Source organism: Neolamprologus brichardi, chromosome 11, assembly GCF_056152115.1.
Source record: "Neolamprologus brichardi isolate AB-2024 chromosome 11, ASM5615211v1, whole genome shotgun sequence".
NCBI classification, from domain to species: Eukaryota; Metazoa; Chordata; class Actinopteri; order Cichliformes; family Cichlidae; genus Neolamprologus; species Neolamprologus brichardi.
In genome coordinates this window covers 3,965,561-3,977,602 of record NC_142114.1, presented here as the reverse complement: position 1 = coordinate 3,977,602, position 12,042 = coordinate 3,965,561, and the positions used below count along the sequence as shown (strand labels likewise).

At 39.3% G+C, this 12,042-nt stretch overlaps 1 protein-coding gene across 2 annotated transcripts in view; it reads right to left on the bottom strand.

The window, feature by feature from the left end:
• Positions 1-12,042, bottom strand: part of col14a1a (collagen, type XIV, alpha 1a) — a 153,100-nt gene that overhangs the window by 98,707 nt on the left and 42,351 nt on the right. For both annotated transcript variants that reach the window (XM_087847997.1, XM_087847996.1), the window contains exons 6-16: positions 8,032-8,187; positions 7,741-7,860; positions 7,218-7,382; positions 5,927-6,091; positions 5,372-5,532; positions 4,368-4,497; positions 3,019-3,158; positions 2,762-2,891; positions 1,352-1,491; positions 891-1,017; positions 3-142 (exon numbers count right to left, since the gene is read on the bottom strand). In XM_087847997.1, coding sequence (XP_087704123.1) covers positions 3-142; positions 891-1,017; positions 1,352-1,491; positions 2,762-2,891; positions 3,019-3,158; positions 4,368-4,497; positions 5,372-5,532; positions 5,927-6,091; positions 7,218-7,382; positions 7,741-7,860; positions 8,032-8,187 — 1,574 coding nt within the window. The remainder of the gene's footprint in view (positions 1-2; positions 143-890; positions 1,018-1,351; positions 1,492-2,761; positions 2,892-3,018; positions 3,159-4,367; positions 4,498-5,371; positions 5,533-5,926; positions 6,092-7,217; positions 7,383-7,740; positions 7,861-8,031; positions 8,188-12,042) is intronic.

Here is a 12,042-nt window from a genome sequence, read left to right as displayed (position 1 = left end):
ACCTCTTTTGTGTTGCCACCATCGAATGGTGTCCAGGAGAGTCGGTAGAGATTAATGTCACTGGCTGAGTGATCCCAGCTGACCTTAAAGCTGTCCGTGCTGACCTCACTGGAGTGTAGATTCAGAGGACCAGGAACTGGAGCTGAAAGACAGAAAAGCTGAGACTCTTTTCCCCCTCCTTTTTTCTCATGTGTTAATATTCACATAAATTCAATAACATTTTCAATTCTGCCCCGATTATACTGTAAGTTTATGAAACTTTTTTTGCTGGGCCAATTTATAACATAACTGTCAGTTCAGCAAAATGTTCTCAGAAAAGCACCGTCGCACCGTTTTGGTGTGAACCTACCGCTTCCCACTCAAAGAGCTGAAAAGTGCCGTTGCATTTTCGTTAGTTCATAAAGCCCCCTTTCTGAAAACTGGTCCATTAAACAAACTTTGCCAGGAGATAAATAAAAAATGCAAACAGTCCTTTTAAAGTGGATAGTTTAATAGTTGCTTGCCAGACGCATTTCTGTGAGCTGACTCAGCGCTGGAGCCCAACTGCTTGTTGCAAAGGGATATTCCAACAAATCAATATCTGTTAGCGTGACGGAATAGTCTGGGACAGTGAAATGACCTTTTAATGTGACTGGGCTATTATGCTGAGGTGTAAATGTGATGGGCAGGCCGCCAAAATAGCAAAAGGACCACTGAGGGTAATAAAATTCACCACTGTTTGGCACTATAAGAGAAATGGTTTGCCTTTTAATGATATTGATAGAACTATTTTCTGGAGATTGAGGCTAAGTTGTCCTCAACAGAGATGTTGGGAAACAAGAATACAGAAAACAAAAATTTGTTCTCCACTGGTGACGGCGACTTGCAAAAGTCAAACGCCAGTTTCTTACTGGTGGTGAATGCATCGGTGAGCGGTTCTGATTCGCCCTCGTTGTACAGGGCAAAAATTGCCACTGAGTACTCTGTCAAAGACGTCAGTTCACCGAGGTCATAAGAACTCACTGAACCAACCTCCACCTGCAGGAAACACAGAGAAACATCATGTAGCCACAGACAAACCCACTGCTATGCCTCTTAAACAGAGAACAAGATAAACACTACTAAGACTCAATGTAGGGATATTTTTCAAGTCTTCATCTATGATATTCATAACACAGTTTCCAGAAGACTAAGCTTTATCAGTATCGTAAACTGCAATATCTGTAAATTTTCCATTCATATGATTATTGTTAGGCTTTTAGCCCTTTATTATTCGACTGTTCATCCCTTTCTCATTTCTTTTTTTCTCATTTCTTATTTCATCTTGGCACTCAGAAACAAAATTCCCAGAAAAAAAACGGTCACACGTCACCTCGTCTGTGACTAGTCCGTCTGTCTTGTCCCACATGATGCGGTAACCATTAACTCCACTAGGCGCGGGGTCCCAGCTGATGTGGGCCGAGTTGTGGGTAATGTCAGAAAACTGGAGGTTGCTGGGAGGACTCAGTGGTACTGAAGGGGGAGAGACAGAGAAAGCTCAGGCTGATCAGGCGTTAAACTCTGGCTGTGAAAAAAAGGAAGCCCATGCCAAAGACTGAGTCTAACTTTGGAGCAAAAATGAGCAATGAGTTTTCAGCCTTGTATAAAAGTAGTTTTGGTATTTTTTGGACATATGAACTGCTTGCGGTGTGATTTCTTTTTACCTCACCCATTTAAATTAATATTAAGTATAAAGCTGTTGGTGATGGGTGGGTGCTGCTAGCTGCTTGTTAGGCTTCATGTGAACTAAACCTGATTAGTTCTTTAAGCAACCGGGATGAGTAATGGGCAGAACCCTTACAGTCTCTTCCACTAGAGGACAGTACAACAACCCTCTAGTAGTTGTACTGCCACTAGCAGTTGGGTTGCCAACTGCCAGTAAAAACAGAAGAAGGCAAAGACGAAATTATGTAATAGTCATGCCGTGAGTGAGACGACACAGCCAGATAGCAGTAGATAAATCTTTGAAATGCAAAAGTCGTCAATCTGACCTGGGTCATGGAGAAGGCCCTAGCATGGGTAGTGGTCAGAAGAAAGAAAAAATGGTATACTGGGGACAAACCGAGCCAATTCCACTATACCTGGTGCGCGAGGAAAAATTATAAATATGCTTTTTGTGCCGTGTGATTTTTACTCCCCACCATTTGACCTTTGAACTGAAGAAGCTTCTCGGATGAGAGGTGAAACGTCTTCAAGTAACTTAAAGAAGTCCAGACGCTTTTCTTTGCAAGCTCCTTTGACTGTGATTATTCTAATGTGAAATATGTGCCGTGGCTCCAAATGGTTGGAAAACAATGAAGTAGTCTGCGTACATGGAGTGGACATGGAGTGGACATGGTATGGATGTCTGTTCACAATGATTAAGTGACTAAATTAGTCATCAGTCAAAGACACTTGGGTTTAATTTCTTTATTACAATAAATAGGCTAATTTTTCTTATTTTGTAAGAGACAATCACAGCAGACTATTATCATATATGGAAACAAGATCAGCTGTCTACAGTTATTGCTGCATAACAACTATGAGTTTTGAGCAGAAAACATCACTGTTTCATCCATTTTTGCCAGCTTCATGAGAACCAGTCTGAGTTTTTGAGATTAAGGACACTTTTTATGAAGAAGACATATGATCCAGTTTTCTCTTTTACAATGTTTGAATGTCTGACTATTGGGTTATTTGGATTTTTATTAATTTTAATTAAAAAGGCTAAGAATTAAAAACTGTTTGGGTGTGCATTACTCACATGTGGTTTCCTGGTTTGTAACAGGTTCACTGGCCTCCTCGCCGAACATGGCATAAACAGTGACGGTGTATTCGGTTTGAGGGATCAACCCATCCAGCTCCAGCTCCGTCACTGCATCTGACACCCTTATCTAGGGACAAAAAGAAACTTCGGATTTAAAACAAAACTTTGGATGTCATGTTAGCAAATTCCAGGTTTACAACTTTGAACTAAATAAACAATTCATCCTCCTCTTATTTTGTTATTTTTGTTGCTACCTCTTTCTCATCCAAGTCATCTGTCAGAGGTGCATAAAGCAGCATGTAGCCAGAGACTCCATCCACACTGTTCCATTTTATTTTCATGGTGTTGTGACTCACATCAAACAGCTGGAGGCCGGTGACTGTGGGAAGAGCCACTACATGCATACACACACAGCATACACACACATCGTGATCGCACACAGCAAAAAACAAAATAACATGGCAATAAAGGAGGAATCACATGAATGGATTTTTGTAATAACTATAAACATCAGGGTATACTGCTTAAGGTGGATTTGACCGTTAGGCATAAAATTCTTTATTGCTGTATTAGTTACTGCTGTGCAAAGTATTGAGCCAACCATATATTTTTAATATATATTAATATATTTATCCAAGCTTTCAAGCTTCCTTCTTTAAGACATCTTCAAGTTCTCTCCAGGCGTCTCGAAGGACATTCAAAGCTCTTCTTTCCATCTGTCAGAGGTATTTAAATGATGTTGTATGTCCCTCTGACAGATTATTATTATCTGACGAGATGTTCAAATACTGCTTCAACAATGTTGACGTCTGGGCTCTGGGGAGGCCAATCCATGACAGCTAGTACTCCACTGTGGAGTATATATAAGTATACAGTAGCATTTTACAATAATGTCACACTATTAAGCTTTATTAATGTTATTAGTAAGATATTAGCAAGTTCTTAATTCATCATTCATATGGAATGATGATATGATATATAAATGATGAATTAAGAACTTGCTAAAGCTTTACTAATACCTTAATCATGTGATATTATTATGAAGTCCTTACAAGCATATTGTTTTACTGCGTTGACAGTGTGTTTGGGATCATTGTCATGTGGGAAAATGAAGCCTTTGCCAACCAGTCTGTCCAGATTTCATGGTGAACAAAAATCTGACTGTGGATTTCTGCAATTGTATCAGTTTTGACAAGATCTCCAACATCGCTGTGAAAAAGCAACCAATGGGCGAAATGCATCTCTAAGGTCCTGTGTCGGGTCTTTGCTGGACATTTTCCTTTTTCGTACTCACATGAACTTCAGATACTTTTCATCTGCTTTACTTTCTTTCTATAGTTTTAGATAGAAAGATAGAAAAACTTTGAAAGACCTACAGAGAGCCTGGAGAATTGTTGAACCCTTTTTAAAAAATGATAGGAAAACTCCTTGGAAGCAGAATATAAAGAAATAGCTCAAGACTTTTGCACAGCACTGTAAGTGCATTTTCAATATGTCTGGCTCCTGCAGCTGTAACTTTTTAAGCCACTGTTATTAAATTGTGTTCTGAGTGTGGAGCCTTATAAGCACATATATACATGTGTGTTTGCAAGAATAAACTTACGCGTTGTTTCTGATCCTCTCAGAGCTGCACTCGCCTTGTTTGCATACACAGCAAACACAGCCAGTTGGTACTCAGTGAGGGAGCTAAGATGCTGTAACACCACTGAAGACTCACTCCCGACCACTACAGCCTGCAGGGGTGCAGGAGGGTCAGTCAGGGAAGTAAGAGAATATGAAAGATGGAAAAGAAGGTGTGAAGAGTTGGAGGGGATAGAATGGCATGAAAAATGGTAATTGAGGCAATAAATAGGGAGACATAAAAATGAAAAACAGAAGTGAGGAAAGAGAGATTAAACCAGGAAAGAAAGAAGAGATTAGAAGAATGGGAAAGGAAGAAGGAAACAATCGATTTATTGAATGGAATAAAGCACAAACATTTAAAACTTGAATAATATTTTTCTTTTTCATTCTGAACTAAAAGGATGACAGTTGTGATAAAGATTAGGCCCACGGTGAGCCAGCTGGAAAGGTCTCTTTACATGAGGCTCCAGAACATCTGGTCTCTGTAAACCCAGCTAAGTGAAAGATTTAATGGCTTCTGTGGTCAAATGTTCTGGAAAAATCAAGCAGGTGCCTGGTTCAAGCAACAGTATCATTTCTAGTGAGCCGTCATAACCTGCAAAGATATTCTGGGGAGAAGTGAATAGAGAGATGAAAGTGAGAGGTATGGATGGGCGATAGCACTGACGTCTCGAGGAAAAACTGATCTCAAACTATAAACCTGCCCGATCCTTGATAACTCCCCCTGGTGTCATAAATATTATGGAAAAGTACATTTTGCACACCTCACACTCCTCCTACTGACTGTAGGATTTTTTAGCTGCTGCTTATCCTTCAGCACATCTGTATGCAAAGCTGAACAGAGTGAGAGAGTCATGTCCATGGAATAAAATGGATATTTCTTGATTTTATGTTGTGTTAAATATATCACGACATAAAATATGTTGACTTCCTCAGCTCTGGCTGGTTTGATGTGTGGTTTTCAGCAAATAATACACTATTTACCTCCTGTGGATCTCCTGGGTCTCTTCCGTGAGTGGGATAATAAACAACTCTGTATTTCTCTACATTTCCGGGGGCATGGCTCCATGAAACCCGAAAGCTTTGGGCCGTGATGTCTGATGTCACTAGGTCAAGCGGCATTCCCGTTGTCTCTGGTATATGTTCTGAAAGACAAAAATGTAAGGACAGGCCAACAGGCTGCCTCAGATTGGATATAACTTTCAAGTGCAAATCCCATTAAGTCAGATCAAACGAACATTCGATCTGACTTAATGGTGTCCTGTTAAACAGTTCCTATAGGCCATCGAACTTTTTTTTTTTTTTTTTACATACACAAGGTTTGATTCATAGTAAACAAATTGACTTTGTAACTACCGTTAGACTTTAACTCTAACTTTTTATCATTTGGTCATTTATTGATACACAACTAGTCAAAGTGATCACTCAGGATACTATTTGTTTAACAACTCTTTTCCTTTATGCTTTACTCCTCATGACACGGAGTTCCTACAAGTATTCTTGTTTGCATGTTAGTAAAGTTTTCCAATTTGCTCTTACTCTGCTTGATGTCTTTGTCCTGCTGCTCCACCTGTTTGCACACTGTTTTTGTTAGCCCCCCTACAATAGAGCTCATGATGTTAAAGTCAGCCACATTGTAGACGTGATTGCTTTCCGGTTGTGAGGCGATGGAGCGCAGCTCATTCTCGTCGGCATTCTTTACACCTGGAAAAATACATAGGAATGATTGGCACATACATGAAAGTTAACATCTAGGACACAATGTGATATATCTTTTTCAGTTGTTGTCAAAAAAAGCAAAAGCAAACCCCTCCCCAAAACACTCACATGAGTACTGTTATCCACATGAATACACAAAAAAGAATGGCAAGTCCTGTCAAAAGCACGACAAACCAACAGATGCCAATTCAACGCTAAATCTATAAAAAGGTTGCCCAATAATTAGAAGCCTTGATGGAAAATGTGCAAAAATATGAAAAAGTGAGTCTTGCATTCAGACAGATAATGAGGCTGAAGTATGCCTCAATGTTGCATTGGATTATAAAATTACAAAAAAACAAGGAAACGTTTAACTGGGAGATTTGTCAGGGGAAACGCTCGAGTCTCTCTTGTCCTTTCTCTATAGTGATGATGAAATGAAACAAAAATTTCAGATTCAGCAACTTTTAGTTCAAATCTTGAGTAATTTGTCATAACTGTGCCTTTTATCCCTGTTTCCCTTCCTTAGTAATGACTTTTTGACAGCCACCCTTTCAAAGGGACCATTAATGATGAGGTTTCAGTGAACACTAGATGGATCTGTTGAAGGGCTTTCTTTTTTCTTTTTCTTTTTTTTAGCCCTGCCACTTCTTTTTAAAATGCTCAAGTACAAGAACAGGATTGCAACTGAATGAAAAAGCACCCAATGTCAAAAGAAAAAAACTTTAATGGACCAGAAAGCCTGGAGACCTACTGCTCATAAACACTAAAAAAAAGCAAACCTAGCTACTTGGAATCAAAATATAACGATATATGGGTTGAATCAATACTTTTACTGCTCTAAGTACCAATTTTTTTGTTGCGTTTTTGAGTAGCCACAGCGTGTTTTAATATAACAAATGCACCTTAGTAACCAAGCTAGCTAGCTAGCTAGCTAACTAGCCTTAGCTAACAACACCTTTCTGCCACATATTTTCATGTAAATGATGTCCAGAATGAAAAATAAAAATAAAAACAAAAAAAGATGACACTAGCTAGAATGTTAAGCTCCAGCCTTAAAAACAGTAGTCCAAAAACTAAGGTCTGCCACTGTGGAGATTAAGTAAAAAATATGATCTGTAGTTTATCTCACCGATAGCAAACAGTTCAACACCAGCATTTCTCAGTTCCTCTGCTGGTGGTATAACATCATCTTGGGACTTTCCATCGGTGATCAGGATCCCAATCTTGGGTATTCCAGGCCTTGCACCAGATTCGGGCTTGAAACAGTTCTCCAAGATAAAAGTCAGTGCAAGACCTGTGAAAAAAAGAGTAGAGAGTAAAAAGGATAGTAAGTGAAGAAGGATTAATCAGGTAGCTGTAAGGTGGCATACTTGATGACACACTAATATCAATTTTATATATATTTATATATATATATATATATATATATATATACATACACACACACACATATATATATACATATATATGTGTGTGTGTGTATTCAAAAATATTCAGCAAAGATAAGTAAAAATAACAATAGAATAATAGTAGTGTGTGAAAGTAGCGATCATAACAGGACTTTTAAAAAGACAATTGGGAAGAGAATGGCAAGGAAGAACTTTTTAATCTACTATTGTAAAACAAAAGGCAAAATCACAGAGGGTCAGTACCTGTGAGGGTGTTTCCTCCTTTGTAGGGCAGGTTCCTGACAGCATCAACGACTACATCTTTAGTTGAGAAAGCATTTAAATGCCACTCAATCCTGGGATCGCCACTGTACTGCGCGAGACCTGATAAATGAACAACATGACACAATTACACACAGCTTGTCATTTCCTAGTAATATTCACTCAAACTTGAACTAATTCGATAGATGAAAACAACTTAATTCATGGCAAAAACAGCCATATTGGTCCCATGGTGAACCCATCTGTTCAAGAAGGAAAGAAGCCAGGACTCACCTATCCTTGTTTTATCAATGCCAACATCAAAGGCATTGACCAGGTTTTCCAAGAACATACGGACCAGCCTGAAGTTTAGTCGGCCAATACTCCAGGAGCCGTCCACCAGGATCACAATATCCGCAATAGCCTCAGTGTGACACACAAACTGGTCAACTGAAAAAAAGGAGGAAGGGAGAAAGACTAGTAATTAAAGAAAACGATAATACCATTAAATACACATTATTTTTATTTTCAATGTGCAATGTGTGTCCAATGTTTTTTTTATGTTTTTTATGTTGCATTCTGACCCTATCTGCATGTCACTTGAGGCTCATCAGACCAGGGAACATTTTTCAGTCTTCTATTGTCCAGATTTGGTTAACTTGTGTTAATCTTGGCCTCAGTTTCTTGTTCTTAGCTGACAGAACTGCTACGCAGAGTCTGAATGCCACTCTGCGTACCAGCCCATTTTCTTCAAGGTTCAACATGTTGTGCAGTTAGAGATGCTCTTCTGCATCTCTAAATGCACATCATGTTTGTTGTAATGAGAGGTTATTTGCTGTTGGCTTCCTATCAGCTCAAAGGAGTCTTTCCATCCTCATCTGACCTCTGACATCAGCAAGGCATTTTTGTTGAGAGAACTCCCACTCCCACTCCACAGTGGATATTTTCTCTTATCAGACCATTCTCTGTAAAACCTAGAGGGGGTTTTGTGGGAAAATCCCAGCAGATCAGCAGTTTCTGAAATACTCAGACCAACATGTCTGGCACCAACAACCACGCAATGTTCAAAAGTCATTCATATCACCTTCATCCCCATTCTGATGCTCATCTTGAACATCAGACGATCATCTATACCATCTCAAACATACGGTTAAACAGGTGTACCTAACAAAGTATCAACTGAATGTAAATTGCTCCCTCGCACATCCATCAGTGTGGTAGGAAAAGCACTTAAGTGCAAATGAAGACTTGCAGAGTAAAAGTAAAAGCGCTTCCAGTGGTTTAAAAGACTGAAAAAGCAGCATGATAAAACTAGCAGCCCATTTCCATCACTTCAGACTTACATAAACTTACTGGAGACCTACCACAAGTGTTTCTTTCCAAACAAATCCTTACAATACAGGGACAGTATGACTGCAATATAAGCACAGCACATAAATCGGTTCATTCATTGTAATTTATAACTGCTCATCCACCTTTCTTTAGTATCCTGAAAAGAAATATATCTACTTAAATTTGTAACATAAACCACTTTCCTGTCTACAGGAAAGTAATCGCTATTAATCTATGACATGCTCATAATGTCGGACCTTTGTGTCTCATTGAAGAAAATGCCATAAAGCAAAGAGCTGACAGTAGGAAATGTGGATTTATTTGTGTTTTGACTAAAAATTCAGCTCCTGCCAACTTTAACAAAGCCATTTGGAACTAAGCACAACAGGGTCTTTGTTTTAACATGTTAATTAGCACAGGCGTGTGCTAAATTGCTTGAAAATAAAGAACAAATATAAAACATGCTGGCACGTATTTATTCAAACAGTGGCAGTGATGCATAAATGCTATAAACACAGCAAAACATGCTTCGTAACATTTACACTTACCTCACCATCTGTGCTTTCCGTGTTATCGATTCAAGCCAACACTTTCTCAAGATAAAAATTAATAAATAAGCTACATCGTCTATTGATAAACCACACAGGTATTTATTTCAAGAAGCAATTTTCCAGACGGAGCCTTCTGTCTGCTGTCTGTGTGCGTCTGACTGTTTGAACCATCCATCTGCTACAGGCGGCCGACAAACGAGAGAAGGGAAAACAACAAGGTCGGGAGATAGCTGATGACAATCTGTGGCTTGCAAATGCATAACATAAAAAAAAGGTGCCTGTGAAATGCACAAAGGTCATTGTTTTGACAAGGGAAAAAGAGTGTGATTTTATATCAGAGTTGAATAATACCCCTTGTTTTAAGGAGAGGAAAAGAAGAAGGCTTTGTTCGGGACTTTCGGCAAAATGGCAAAAGGTTGTAAGGCCAAAGATCATATCGATAACTTTGTGGAGGTTACTCTATTACAAAACAAGCAAACGTGGCCTTTAAAGAGACTCTAGCGTTAAAGATTTTATAGGAACAACCATAAATAAGCACCAAAACAGGACATATAGATCAAATCAATCGAGCAGCTACTCTTTGACATAAAATTATAGATATTCATTTTTTTTAATTATCTATAGTAACTAAATAGAATGGCAAGGAAAAGGTTAATGGTTAAGAAAGAAAGAAACCAAGGGTGGGGGGGTTGTTAAATGTGAAAAGCCAGCAGGAGGTGGTAAACAGCGGATTAGAGGGTCAGTAATTACAGCTAAGTACAGCTCGCTGGTCATTCCTGAGTCTATTGTCAGGGTGGTGAGAGCGTTAATTAGGCATAATACTGGTGTTTTACATCGGACCCAGCAATCAAGGGTGCTGCCGTCCTTCACATTACTGTCAGCAGTCTGTTGAGTTGACCATAATGTTTATTTAATTGTTAGGGCAGGTTATTTTGTCACCGTTTAGGTTACTTAATATCATACATTTATTTAAATTTTCACATAACCAATTTTTTATTTAGATTTTATTGAACCACAGTCAGCCTACACTGAACTATGAGCTAGATGCCAAAGCTGCCTTTCACTTCCTAGCGCAAGCAACAGTAATCAAATACTGACAGACACTAAGGGAAATTATGCATCTCACTTATTCACTGGTTAGGGCTGCTACTACTTTCACATTAACCATGTAGGGTGGCACGGTGGTGTTAGCACTCACAGCAAGAAGGTCCTGAGTTCAATTCCACCATCAGGCCCAGGCTCTCACCGTGTTCGTGTGGGTTCTCTCCGGGTTCTCCGGCTTACCCCCACATTTCAAAGACATGCAGTTAGTGGGGTTAGGTAACTGGTGACTCTAAATTGCACATAGGTGCTCAAATGGCTTTTAATTGTTTTTTTTGGCAGAAATAGCCCTGTAGATAAATTTGATCCCATGTGTAGTCTTTCCCCACAAGCTGCAAAACTGTGACATCACAAAAATGTGATAGTCTCTGTGGCAACATTGATTACGATGTTGGAGGATTATCAGCAACACAGCATTATCAGATTGAGAGGCTCATGGACATGATAACGTAGTTCTCCTAGCAAAAAAAGCACTCCCAGTCAGTGTTGGGAAGGTTACTTTTAAAATGTATTCCATTACAGAATACAAAATACATGCCCCAAAATGTATTCTGTAACGTATTCCGTTACGTTACTCAATGAGAGTAACGTATTCTGAATACTTTGGATTACTTAATATATTATCATGCTGTTTACAACTACATGAATGTACTATTGCTGTGATTTATTACTGTTACTGAAGGTCCGCGGCTCCGAACCGTAGTAAAGGGACCTCTGGCTAATACGGTGGGTTCTGTGTCGGGCTCGTAGCCAAAAACTAGCTTTACTTTGTTGTCTGGGTCAACTTTGCTAGCCAGAGACAGAGAGAGGAGTTGAAAGGCTGCTCCAACAGAACTTATTGTTTTTGGAGGAAAACACGAACACAGTGTACAGTCGAGTCTTAATAGCTTACTTACAACTGGGCTCCTCAGGCACTCTTCTTGGCTGCAGTGGTTATTATTATATTTACATGCTTCCAGCTCCCGTTTTTGCTCGATGACAGCTCGTACTTTTCCTTTTTCTCCCTCCCTCGCTCACAGACACATAACGTGTATGGCAGTCCATTCTCCCTGCAGCACGGACTACACTGCCTATGATGCTACATTCTTTAGAATTATACCGGTAGCATTCTGCCTATTAGCTTAGCACAACAACAACAAAAAGGCGGGAGAGCATCACCGTGTAACCATGGCAACCGTAACGCTGCCACCTGGAACAACAGAACGTAGCTGTCAAACAAAACCCAAACAGGCCTCACCCGCCACAATATGAAACACGGAAGTACCACTGTGTAATACATTTATTTAAACAAAGTAACTGTATTCTAAATACCACCTTTTTA